This window comes from Taudactylus pleione, unplaced genomic scaffold (genome assembly GCF_031769625.1).
Source record: "Taudactylus pleione unplaced genomic scaffold, aTauple2 ptg000016l, whole genome shotgun sequence".
In the NCBI taxonomy this organism is placed as follows: Eukaryota; Metazoa; Chordata; class Amphibia; order Anura; family Myobatrachidae; genus Taudactylus; species Taudactylus pleione.
In genome coordinates, this window is record NW_028284418.1 from 1908802 (window position 1) to 1922500 (window position 13699).

Here is a 13699-nt window from a genome sequence, read left to right on the forward strand (position 1 = left end):
ATGAGAAAGAAATAAAATTACATAAATAATAAACAAACAAATAGAAAGGTGATGAAAAAATATCTATGTAAATTAAGTGGTGATGCCCTGAAAAAGGCCCAGCCAGAGCAACTCCGGGAGTCCCACGCCCAAACGCTCACCCCAAAATAATTATTGCTACCTAATAGTAGCACCCACTCTGGGCCATATAATTATAAATTAATGTACTGCATAATAACAGCACATTAAAAAGCTTACCAACTGGGAATTAATTACAAAAAGTGGATATGATACAGCGCTTATGAGAACTAATTTACTAGTTAATTATAACCAGATGAAGTGCAATAGATGGTTAAAATTAAAATGTTTAATAATAATTGTAGAAGTAAAAATTATCATGCATAAAATATGAACCAATCATAAATGCTACCCCTACATATATAAGGTATACAAATGGAAGAGTGTCAGAGATATATTCTCTAGGACTCCTTAGGGTGACAGTGGTAGGATATTAGATATTCCAATTGGATAAGTCTCTAACCAACTCACGATAGTGGGGATCCAAAGTGTACTAGAGCGGCATCATGCTCTTATAGTGTCGCTTGGAGTGGTGAAACATAACAGTCCAAATGGTAGCTTAGAAGTAGCTGTATAAGTCCATCTGTCCCTTGGTGATTGCCCAAACAAGATTGTATGGTCCACGGAGTCTGTTCCAGATAAAGACTGACAGCAATGCGAATGATCCAGATGTATCCATCAGAAGGATACATCTAGAGAATATTGAGTGCGACTACACTCATTTATTACAGCTGCTGTGGAAAAAACTGCCCATCTGGAGCGCCTGTTGTGAAGTTAACCTTCACACATTTTCCTGGAAATTAACTACTGCCTGCTTTTGGAAGAGACAGCCGAAATTGCCTGTACAATATATGGCTTTCATAACACTGTTATTGTGCAAATTTACTGACCTATAGAGCTGAAGTGGTTTATATATGTGATCAGGGCCGCCATCAGGGGGAAGACTGCCGGTACTGGAGTACCAGGCCGGGACACTCGGGGGGCCCGCCTAGCGCCTGCTAAATACTGCCCGCCTCTACTAACCCCCTGGCCGCAAGTGGCACAGTGACAGGCCTGGCGGCATCCTCTAGTATACACCTGGCCCCGCCGCAGCCGCACATTAGTCACAGTTAAGTGACTTGTCAGTCACCTCACCCAGCCGGGCCCGGCAGCCGGCCTCCCGCTCCGCCTCCCACCTTACTTGGCCAAACAGCAGTGCCCGACACTGCTGTCAATAAAGTTTTTCCGATTTCCCTGAAGCCGGCGCGCATGACGTCACGCAGCGGATCGCTGAATGACAGGAGCTGCAGAGGGCGAGTGGTGTGAGGACTGAGGAGCCAACCGGAGCATGAAGACTGACAGAAGTAGCATGGAGCGAGCGAGGTAAGTTAAAGTGTGTGTGGACCCTGACTTAACTAAAACATGCACAGTGTGTGTGTGTGTGTGTGTGTGTGTGTGTGTGTGTGTGTGTGTGTGTATGTATATATATATATATATATATATATGTACGGTAGCGGGGGAAGGGGGGTTGTGGGAAGTGGTGGGGGTTTGTGAAGGTTGAGGGGCCCCACAATTGAATGGCAATATGATGGCAGCCCTGTATGTGATACAAGGTTTTACTAATATAGCTATTGAAAGAATTAGCTTTATGAGCAGAGATTAATTGAACAACACTATCCAGGCTAAGCTGTATATTTAAATTGGGCACCATCTATGTGATCAGATTCTCATGTTAAATTTAATAATTGAATACTACAAAAATGTGGATCAGATGATCTGTATTGTGCCGGCCAGCAATGGTATTTTATTGAATAGTAATTTAAAGTGTATTTTAAATAAATTTGTTTGGACAATCATCGCCTCCATTTCTATATTTATTTAGTCTTTTTTGTCTGGGGATTGGTAATTACCCCAATTTAGAGGCTGCAGATTGTTAGTGGAAGTAAATCGTATCAGCTCAGCGCCAGCTGCTCGCTTGCTTTGTTTCCATGCTAGAAAGCCTGAGTCTGTTAGAATCTACCACAAGGTGTTAAAGACCTATTTCTCCAGGTGTGAACCGGTTTTCAGCCTTACCAGGGTCTTATCCTTTTTCAGCTCTCAGACTTCATTCCCTCAAGGTACAGGTATTGGCTCTTTCAGTAAAAGATTGTGGTCCTGAATGCCATTCAGACATTTCTTCAGGGGGTTCTACATTTCCATCCACCCTTTGTGCTTGTTCTTCAGGCACTCCAGAAGCCTCCTTGGATACGGTAGATCTTCATCGCCTGAATTGGAAAATTGTGTTTCTTTTGGCTATGTCCTCCAGCCAGGAGGGTTTCAGAGCTTAGTGCTTTGTCCCACAGGTCTCCTTTTCTCATATTCTACCACAACCGGGCAGTTTTGTGAACCAGTTTGACCTTCTTACTGAGGCACCAGTTAGCACATTAACTAGGAGATTTTGATCCCTTCCATTCCGAGCCATCCAAATTCTGGGGAATCCCTTGAACATGGTCTTTGAGCGGTATGCGTTCGGCATCCTGGCAGTCAGGATGCCGATGCTCCTATTAACGGCGCAGAAATCGAGCGCCGGCATCTCATACCAATTCCCTTTGAACCTATGTTGACAGTACTAGGTATGTGTGTCACACAGATATCTTGTATGTGCTCTATGATGCCAATAGATGGGGCTGGCCGACATCCAAGCAGACCATTGCCTGTTGGATCATTGCAGTCATCTGACAAGCTTATGTTTTGGCTGATCAGCTTGTTCTTCTCTGTGAGGTTTCCTTCAACCAGGTCGATGGGGACTTCCTGGACAGCTTGGTGCCGCATTTCTGCAGAGCAACTCTGAAAGACGGCTACCTGGTTCTCAGCATATACCTTTGTAAAGTGCTACTGCTTTCACACCTTCACCTCTAGGGGTGTTCGTTTTGGCCAAAGGGTGCTAAATACATGGGGACATTGGAGACGTCCCTAAGCTGTCTAAGGGAGCACCCTCCGCTTTCTCAGAAAGACATATTATTTGGACGAAGATGGCCCTCCAAACCTGTGAGTTTTTACCGACAGGCTGCCATCTGAGTCTCTAAAGTAGTCAGATGGCCAGGCATAGGAGCACTGGCATCCTCCAGAGTGGAAATACGGTTCTCAGTGTTGCCAATCCTATCCCGCATTTTTTTCATGTCTTGACTGATAAGGAACAAATCAATATGGATTTCCGCTATGCTGTCTGTGAATCGTATTCTGAGTCCATCATAGCCTGCAGGAGTTGTTCCATAGTAACAGCAAGTGTTTCCGAAAGGGCTGAAGAGGAATGTAAAGGCAATAAAGACAGCTGAGAGTAAGATGGGACCGGCCCAGGGTTCAACGAGTGAGCACAACAAGACACTTTTTCAAGGCTGCCGTGGCCTTCGGTTTCCGTCTCATCAGGTAAGTACAGGAACAAGAAGTATAGAGCCGGAGACTGAAGACCATTCAGCAACTGTGGCTATAGGAGGTAGGTACATGTCTGTAGGAGACACCTACAGAGGAGCAGTAGACAAGTCTGTATCATAGAGGGAGTGAAGGGCAAGGGAGGGAGAGATGGGATACAGCCCCCTAGGGAGTCAGGACCTACAAAATGATGCAGGTAGGTATCGAACAGCACATCAACCACCTCAGGAGTACAAGAGCACAGTAAAGGTCACGCTTCCTGCATGCATTCCTGATCTGAGCTAGGTCCAAGGACGCAACATCGGATCATCTGCAATCCCTTCAGCCGGCTGAGTAAACATGGGGTCATGCAAGCTGGCTGCCACAAATGAGTAAAAGAGGCCAGGAAATCTCAGTCAGCTGACGGAGATCCTGGACTCTAAAATCCACCCAACGACAGCCCCTCCCCGCCAACAAACGACAGCAGACTCTCAATCACTGACAATAGACCGTGGGATTGCAGACCTGTACTGCATATGCGCCACAAGAAGAGTCAGGCACGTGCAGATTCCCGATAATTGAGAATCTGCGTGATCCTGGTCACTGCAGCCACAGCTGAATCACCCCCTGAAAATCACTGTGCAGACCAATACTGAAGACCATGTGTAGCTGGGCTACCATCAGGGAAGGCATGCCGGAACTGGAGTCCCGTTCCCAGACAGAAGGGAGCCCACCCGCAGTGGCACTGTGTGGCTGCGATCACTATCCCCTGTTGTTTGTAATCTCCGTATGCTAAGCTTTGCCAGGATCAGAGTTTGTGAATTTATTATGCTGTCTGCCACAGTCAATGTATTGAGTGCTGAGCTGCTCATGAGACCCCTGGGGCAGCTGCTGTAAGATGAGACAATGAGGTAAAAATGCTAATAATGCACACTGTTTAATGCCAAAGTTTATCATGACTAACTCCGTATTTCATGTATGCGGCTGTTGAAAAAGTGATTATAACAGAGCACTTTGGAAGAGATGAGCATGTGACAGTGTGTGTGTATGAATCCAGCTCCTCAGTTCCAGAACCTGTGTAATTTAAGAGTCTCAGTTTTATCGGATTTTGTGACAATGCGTGTGGCCGTAACGTAGTTCAAACCTAGACAAGAACCTAATTCTGGTCAAACTACACCACCATGCCAAATTTGGTGGAGCTAGGAACAAAACTCTGTGTGTGTCTGTCTGTTTGTCCTGCACAGCCACTTTCTCACTTATTACATAGATAATTTAGGTTTTTATTTATTTTAATGTTTATTTCCTGTTTTTCCCTTTATAATTTTCATTTTATATTTATTTATTTTTTACTTCATTGTTATAGGTCACATTTATTCCATTATTTTGACCCCAATCTCTCGGCACATATATCAGACATACCTTACATTAAAAATAATCACCTCCTTAATTAATCCCATATTACATAACAAACATTTTATCCAAATTGTAGTGCTCACATTATTTATTTTATTTTCCATACAGGCACACTCTTATTTATTTATACATACTTCAGAAGTTAATGTACTGTAGTGATCAGATCTCATACTCACCTCTTGTGGACCTCCTCAAGCTCCTCCTCCTTTTCACGAGCCACCCTTTCTAGTTCCAGGCGATGTCGTGCATGTGCCTCGGATGCCTCAATTTTTAAACGCTTATTTTCTTCCTCTGTCACTACAAGTCTGTCTGCAAACTCCTGGCGGATCACATCGGAGAGGCTCTTCCTTTCCTCATTCAGCCGGTCAGTTATCTGTAAGCAGAAAGTGCATGAACTTAAAAAGCTGTATGCATGCATCTTTTATATATGTTTATTGAGTTTTGCCAAAAAATATTACACCTAGGGGATGTCTAGCAACATAATTTTGGTGTATTTAGCAACCTACTATATCATATAATCATTCCCCCCGCTGAGCTCAGAGCAGAGGCTAATGATCACACCTCCGACATAGTGCTGAGAATTAACATCAGTTCCCATCAGCGCACTTGTAAATTTTGTGGCATGTGCTCCAGAATGCCAATCACAAGGCATTCTGGGGCACATAAAGGGCTTGTGTTGTTGACAGTCACAAACCACTACATCACAGCCCTGCACAGCAAGACGAGGAAATTAGTTTTTCACATGAGCAGAACTGAGTTCCTCATTCCTACCCCAGTGGAAGGAGGGGAATCTGTGGGCGCATGAGATACAACTGTGTCAACAGAAACACGGTTGCATCTCAAGTGACCACGCCACTTAAGCTGTTAGTCTCCCCCCCAGAGCTCTCTGGTCTGTACTGTATATGCATTCCCATGCTATATACAATTGTAAGCAATTGATTCCTTTTAGGTGCTAACACTGACATTTTCAGAACATTGTCATAGATTACACACGAGAACATTTATGATACTGATCACTTTCATTACCTTCCTGATGTCTTCAACTTCCTGCTCTCTCTGCTTCAGGAGTCCCTGAAGTCTGATCTGTTGTCCTTCCAGCTCAGTAGCTCGCTCCTTTAGATGGTTGCAGCGTTCATGTACTTTCCTCTCAGAACGCTCCATTTCCTGCAGCTCAGACTCATACTTTTCTCTAATTCTTTTAACCCTGTGAGAAACGTAATTTGTCTAAATTAAGACTTTTTTTTTGTTTTAACATATTTGATTATAAAAAATTGATTTGAAATATTCTGTCAATTATATTGTTTCTTTAGACTGACATTATGGACTGATCATAGGTATCAAATGATTTCTGATGCATATAAACGGTGTTCATGAATTTTGGGTGGAAGCCCTAAAACACTGTTTGATAGCGCCAAAATACTTACACTTCTTGCTCCTACGTTAGAATACTCACAATGATCATACATTTGAAGAACATTGTTCAACTCAATATGGACCACAGAAAGCACCACAGCATAACAACATTTTCTACTAAAAACAAAAGGTGTAAGGAGCAGAACCTATGTTTTCTAGAGTTGTTAGAACTGTGTGGGGACATGTCTTATTACATATACGAACAATAAGTAGCATATGAGGAAATATGCTTATTATGAAACTATTCATTGCTAAATTAAAAGGCATCTCGAATATAAGAATATTTAGATTTATAGATAGAAGGGAGTTTGGAAAGAAAACAAAATGCATGGACTGAATCGCTCTGCTTACGGATGCAGAATGACTTAATGGTCAGGTGCCCAGCCATGCCATAAACGGCCAGCCAACCAATCAGGAACGGTCTCATGTCTAACAGATGAGAGACCAAATCTCATTAGTGGTTCGGCAATCACTAATCAAATCACCCTACAAATCACTGATTAATAAATCTGGCAATGAGCAGCAGGTGGAAAATGCTGCCAGACAAAGCATTTATAATTTCCCAGAGAGTCTTCAATAGGATGCTGCATTTGGTGCTTATTAGGCTTCTGGTCTTCCATGATGGCTACAAAAGGCGAGTCGATCACTTTTACATTGTGGTAGGAAACCGGTTACTTTCAATGTGAAGGCACGGTGCAGCACGGTGCTTCTGCGGAGCAGCGATGTGGTCTTCTGTGTATACTTTTCTGAAATTTTACAAATTCGATGCGTTTGCAAACAAGGACACCAGTTGCTGCACACTGTAATCATGTGTGCCTGCCCTCATCAGGGTCCAGTGTCCGCCAGTAGGATGGCGGAAAAAAAAGAGATTAGGTTGTTTTTTTTTTCCCTAGAGATTTTATTTCTTGCTCTTCCTTTTCATTTGTTCTTTGGCTCTGTTGGATGTTGTTGGTTAGAAAATACTGAGTGTCCAGCAGAATGGGGACGTCAGAGGGAGCAGTTAACACTTTGAGAGCTAAAGTCCTATAGGAAACTCTATATCCCCAGGTTAAGTTTTCCCCCAAAGGATTCAGCAAAAAGAAGAAGATAACCGTTCTTGATGGCACTGCCATCATGTGCCTAATGCAGACCAATGTACATTTTTAATGGGATGTAGTCAGCATCCCGGCGGCGTGTGCAACACGGTAGTAAGTGACTAATAGAGAATTAGAAGACACCAACCAAGAAGTGTTCCAGCAGTGTGACCAAGACACACCCAGAAGTCAGTGGTTTGAGGTGCCTCAATCCATAGGCAAGTAGACAGGAAGATCCGTCAGTCTCTAGGACCTGACGGAGCGCAGTCAGCAAGCCCTACCTCTTATATGCGATACTTTGCATGCCCAGCGCTTCCTTCCTGGCATACATCCTGCGTGGATGGAACCCTGAGACTCTCCTTCTGTTACTAGCAGTATCAGTATCCTAGGGTGCCACATGTACACTATACTACCACCACTGTATTAGGGACTTCAACGCAACCACCCGCCATGCCTTACACCCAAATGCCCGGCGCAATACAACACCCAGCAATACCCCAAAGGCTCCAGGTTGCTTTGACTGGTTTACAACTATACTTGTTGTATTCCTGTGTTATTTGCTACCTGCTGTTTCCTACCAGGTTCAATAAACCTAATAACTGGTTGTTATATCATATATAGGTTAAGTCTCTGGCACAGAAATGCTTTCCTTAATATGACCTGATTTTACAGTTAGCATGTTGGCTTATACTTTCAATATCATGCCTTGGAACCAACCTGGTGGAAATGAATGAAGGAAACAGTCCTAACGGCTTAGGAAGTCTGCTTCTCAATATGACACTCTGGGAATGTATTCAGCAGACAGAGACGGAAGATGCCGTTCCACTCAAAAGGAGAATGCGACTTACTTTCCTCTTGGCAGCGCGACTGCGAGTGCCGTCCTGATGGTGTATGTAGGGGACAGCCGTTGAATTATCGGACTGTACTTGGACTGGGCAATGCTGGAAGATAGGCAGAGCCAGACAAAGAGCTCTGCAAACTACTCGGAACTCCAGAATGTTGATCGGTAGCTAGCTCTCTTGAGCCGACCACTGATCCCGAAAAGTCTGAGGACAGGCCACCGACCCCCACCCTCCAAGACATGAAGTCGATGGTGAGGAGAACCCAGTCCCGAATCCAAAATGGGTGCCCCTGATCAGATGGGACCCCTGGAGCAACCACAAGAGGGAATGACACACTTCCTGAGAGAGGACAATCGTCTGAGACCTGAGCTGTAGATTGGATCTGCTCCACTGGGCCAGAATCTCTAACTGGAGAGACCAGGAATTAAACTGGGCATACTCCACCAAGGTGGAGACCAGAGAGCCCAGGATCTGCATGTAAGAGTGTATTGACACTCGGCAATGATGTAGAAACAAACAAATTTTGGACTGTAAGTCCCGAACTTTGTCCGCTGAGAGGAAAACCCGCTGAACCGTGACCTTCGTGAAGACACGAGGAGCCGTGTAAAGTCCAAATGGTAAAGCCCGAAACTGGAAATGTTCCTCTTGGACAGCAAACCTGAGGAATTGCTTGTGACGGAGATGGATGGGAACATGCAAATAGACACCCTGGATGTCTAAAGGAGGCCATGAAGTCCCCCGGCTCCAAAGCTAGTATAACAGAGTGAAGTGATTCCATTCGGAACTTGGAAATCCTCAAGTACCTGTTGAGTGACTTCAGGTTGAGAATCGGTCGGAAGAACCAGTTTGGCTTCCGTACCAGGAAGAGGCTGGCATAGAAGCCCGTGCCTCGCTGAAACGAGGGTACCGGAACGACCTTGGAGACCATTAGAGAGTGAACGGACTCCCACAAAGCTCCTGCTATTTCTTGATCCAAAGGAAGACCTGTGGAAAAAAAACTGGGTTGGAGGATGCTCCCGAAATGTCACCGCGTATCCCTGGGAGACTACCTCTCTTACCGAGACGTCCTCCATGGTTGCCCTACAAATCTCGGAAAAAAGAATCAGCCGGCCTCCCAAGCTGGTGTCCCCAATGTGGAGGCCCACCCCGTCATGCAGCAGGCTTGTCGGCTGGCTTAGCAGCTGGGTGTCTGGTAGACCAGGGTTGCTTACCCGCTAGCTCAGAACTTTTAGCGGAGGATCCCTGGGACCTAGGAAATGACAAGCCCTTGGCTTTTCCCTGCGGACGAAAGGAGCTAAAATTAGAAGATTGCAAACTAGGGGCTGCCCCAGAAGAGAGAAAAGCTATCTTAGATGATGCTACCGTAGCCACTATTTTGTCCAACTCTGGACCAAAGAAAATATCTCCTGAAAAGGGAAGAGCTTCAAGGGTCTTCTTAGATTCAGCATCCGCACGCCAGCAACAAAGCCACAGGGCTCTCCTAGCTGACACTGACAACGCAGATACCTTAGAAGTTAGTATACCTGGTTCAATAGCTGCCTCCTCAAGTTAAGAAGCCGCCTCTCGGACATGCTCCACGAGAGACACAAGCTAATCTCTGATAGTACCTGAAGTGAGGCCATCTTCCAGGGCTTCTGCCCAGCAACCAAAGGCCTTAGCAACCCAGGCAGATGCCAGGGCCGCACGAGCTACCACACTTGCATTAGAATAAATAGATTTGAGAAAAGTACCCAACTTCCTATCCATTGGATTTTTATGGGATGCTATGTTAGGAAGAGGAAGAGTGGTATTCTTAATTAGGCGGGCAACATGCGCATCAAACGGGGTAGGAGACTTCCATTTAGCCCGATCGGCATCAGGCAGAGAATAAAAGACAGCAATGTGCTTAGAAACCTGAAAGCGCCTATTAGGATAGGACCATGCCTCCGCCAAAAGGTCAAGCTGCGCTGAAGGAGGAGACTCTGAAATTCCCTTCTTTTAACGCTTAAACACTGGAGCGTTGGACATAGCAGCCGGCTCAGCATTCTTGAATAGAAGTACTGATTTAACCTCTTTGATCAAAGAAACTACATCTACTTGAGGCTGTGAATCCTCTGGAATAGAAGAGGACTCAACATCAGAGGCTACAGATATATTTTCCGCATGGTCTGAGGAAACTTCAGAGTCTGAATCAATGTCAGACAAGGGTGTAGAGCTGTCCCTTCTACAGGGCTTACATGTAGGAGCGTGTTCCATGTCTAGTATCTCTTTGAAAGATTCTAACACCTGCACTGACTTTGTAAAGAACTGCATCCAAGGAGGCAGCAAAAGGGACGCAATTGAATTGGAGATATGGGCCCCGCTTTAAGGGACAACAGCCAAAAGGAGCGAACCCAGGGGATGTGAGCCAATCCACTACCTGCAACATTACCTGGGATAGCGAGGAAACCCAAGCAGGTTCCTGACCGGCAGGCAAAGCCGACAAATCCTGCTATGGAGATGTAAAACAGCAAACACAGAGACCTTCGTGGTCCGGAAACTGAAGAAAAAACAGCAGAACAAGCCCTACAATTACGCAGCACAGAAGCACCCACCTCCCTGGGAGCTTTACCCCATTGAAACATAGTACAGAAATCCAAGGAGACCCCCCACACACCAGAGCAAGAACTGTGATGTTCCAATAAGGGGTAAAGCAATGAATGCTAATGCACCACAAATAACAGAATGAGTGGGGCTGTGCAGAGACCTGAGACTATACAAAGTGCACAAAATAGTAACACACACAGAACATTCAATGCAAAAGAAAAAAGGCAATAAGTGCTCAACAAACCAGCCCCAAGAGGGGAGGAAGGAGCAGTTTAGTACGTGACCGCTGAGGAGGAATACAGGGAGACTAGGAGCCTGCACTCTCCAGAGATAAGCTGCACTAGCAGGCACTGTGAAAATGGCTGCCCAGCGTCTCCTGAAGGAGGGGAGAGAGGAGGAGTGACACTGGGACAGAATGTCACTTGAGGGATAGTAAATTTGAAAAAGCTCCCTCTATACAGGAGCGAAACCAGTTGGAGGATCCAAAGCCCTATGCGAATGCACGACTGGACAATCGTTATCGCAATCACCCCTTTGCTATCGCTGTGACTGGTTGCCATATACTTTTCATTGTTGTTGCAGTCCACTTTGTGAATCCTCCATACCATCTGGAATATAAAGGCTACTGACGTCCCTTTCTAGTGTCAGCATCTGTGGCCCAGGCGGACTCCCGCAGGTGGATATACGGGCGGCGTGCAAGCGCAGACGCTGCACCACTCTTTACAGCACGGGAGATAGTCAGGACTGCATATTCCAGCACACTACTGACTACTAACATTAGTGGAGAGTGGTTACTATACAAGCTTTCATGTTTCCATCTGCATTTTATTTGTGGCTTAAAACCAGAAGCGATATCTTCTGAATATATGGACTGAGGGCCTGATTCAGAGCCGGACGCTCTTTGAGAACGCTCGCTCTGAATCAGGGCGTCCCTGTTTTTTTTTTTTGAAAGACGGCCTCCTGGCCGCTCGCTAAGCTGTGGGTGACCACCCACAGCTTTAGCGAGCGGCCAGGTGATGGTCGCGATGGTCACGACCATTGGGGCTTGCAACGAGACCCTTGTGGTAGGGTCTCGTTCCCGCAAGCCCCAGTGAGCTTTCGGCTCTAATAGAGCCGGAAGTTCACCCACTGACGTCACTCGTGAGGTCAATGGGGCTGCCCCCAAACGGCAGGCGTTCCTTCGGGAACGTCTCCGTTTGGCCAGCCATCCCCCCTGCCCGCCTCTATAACGGGGCAAGCTGTCAATCATAATCGACAGCTGCCCGGCTTTGGTGCGAGACCCGAAGCAACGGAGCGCCCATTGTTGGCCAGGTCTCGTGCATGCGCATGCCGGAGCCAACTCTGGCGTGCACATTCGCAGTGGGGGACCATCGACCTGCTTGCGAGCGCTGTGCGCTCGCGAGCGGGTCTGAATCAGGCCCTGAGTCCTTTTAAAAGCACAGTGTCATTCATAGATTAGACTTGGAGATCTCCATGGAGTTATTGTGATCATTATTGTTGATTAATTGGTTTTGTGTATTTTTATAAGCAGTATTTTTGGTACATATGTATGTGTTACATGTTCTAATATAAATGTTTGCAATATGGCTAGTCATATTCTAGTCTGAATAAATATACATTGCATATAGAATATATCAATAAATATATATTTTTTTAGTGAACATCAGACCCCCTGATTATTCGATTTTATTTTAGAATTATAGGATTAATGGTGTCTTATCAGACTTTTCTTTTTTTTTTTTTCTTTGTATGACTTGAGGGATAGTGCCCAGGGGCAGGGGAGGAGCTAACGGGGAGAGCCTACCTCTCCATTCTGGCATGGACCCCAAGGCAAATTGCCACCTACACCGCGGCACCCCGCTGCCCAGGTGGTCTAGTGGGCATACAGAGAGGACCTAGGTCCCCACAGACAGCACTGCCGGTGTCTCCCTAACCGGCGGTAAAGGTCTGTGACAACGTGGCTCCCTGGAAGCAGAGAGCCGCCTTACCTGTCCACCTGCTGCGCCAGCTACAGCTCCCTCCTGATCCGTGGATCTCCAGCTGAAGTAGCTAAACCAGGAGCCAACGCTGCAGCCGCCGGTGCTGGGGTGATGGAGCGGCAGTGCCCAGTGCTGCCCACTCAGTTAAAAATAATATAATAAAGTGGAAAAAAAAAATGAAGCTGTCTGCAAGGCTTTCACACTGCCGCTGCTGCAGGCAGAAACAAAAAACCCTGAAGTGCCTGTGGCTGGGGGGCGGGGAGCCTGGGCTGATGGATTTCAAGTATTAACTATGCGGTGCCCAGACTCCAAACCCACCAACCTATACCCAGCGTAAAGCCTGTGTCCCCTATGAAGGAAGGAATAAAATTGAATTTGAGTATTAAATACTTTAACGCCAGTGACCAGTTATTATATTTTAATATTAGCTTATACAATTCAGTAGAGGGGAAAGCGTATAAGGAATACAAGAGCTGGGAGTAAGAGAAAGCAGTCTGACGATGGAGGGGTCGCCCCAACTCCCCAAGGCAGCCGGCTTTCCCAGATAAGATGCAAAAATGTGTGACCTTTACTCTCTAAATTGGCACCTTTCAGTCCCCCAGGTGCATTCAATTTGATTGCCCTGCAACTATTCAAGCACCTGTTTTCAGCAACTCTTTCACATTCCTCCCTTGCCGTTGACATCTCCGACTCCAGGCGCTGTATCACCAGCTCAATCTCTTTATCCCTACCCTTTCGGATTTCTTCTTTCAGCTCTCTTTCTCGTGACAGAAGCCAGGTCTCCTATAGGCATGAAGCATGTAAAAGAAGAATGGTCTTTTAATGCCATGAATAATGATGAATCACTGACCAACACAAAACTGACCATGAACAAGCTGTATGTATGAACATCATCTCACTTATAGTTTGTTTCCATGTCTGTTACAGGTAGCAATTTGGTTTGTTAATCACAGCATTACGACATTCATAGCACAAAGTTTGACTGCAGGTT

The 13699-nt window shown here is 45.8% G+C and overlaps 1 protein-coding gene across 5 annotated transcripts in view; it reads right to left on the reverse strand.

Moving 5' to 3' along the window:
- Positions 1–13699, reverse strand: part of CEP131 (centrosomal protein 131) — a 108082-nt gene that overhangs the window by 12591 nt on the left and 81792 nt on the right. For all 5 annotated transcript variants that reach the window (XM_088474338.1, XM_088474318.1, XM_088474331.1 and 2 more), the window contains 3 exons: positions 13349–13491; positions 5863–6040; positions 5013–5209 (listed from right to left, as the gene is read on the reverse strand). In XM_088474338.1, the coding sequence (XP_088330464.1) occupies positions 5013–5209; positions 5863–6040; positions 13349–13491 (518 nt within the window). The remainder of the gene's footprint in view (positions 1–5012; positions 5210–5862; positions 6041–13348; positions 13492–13699) is intronic.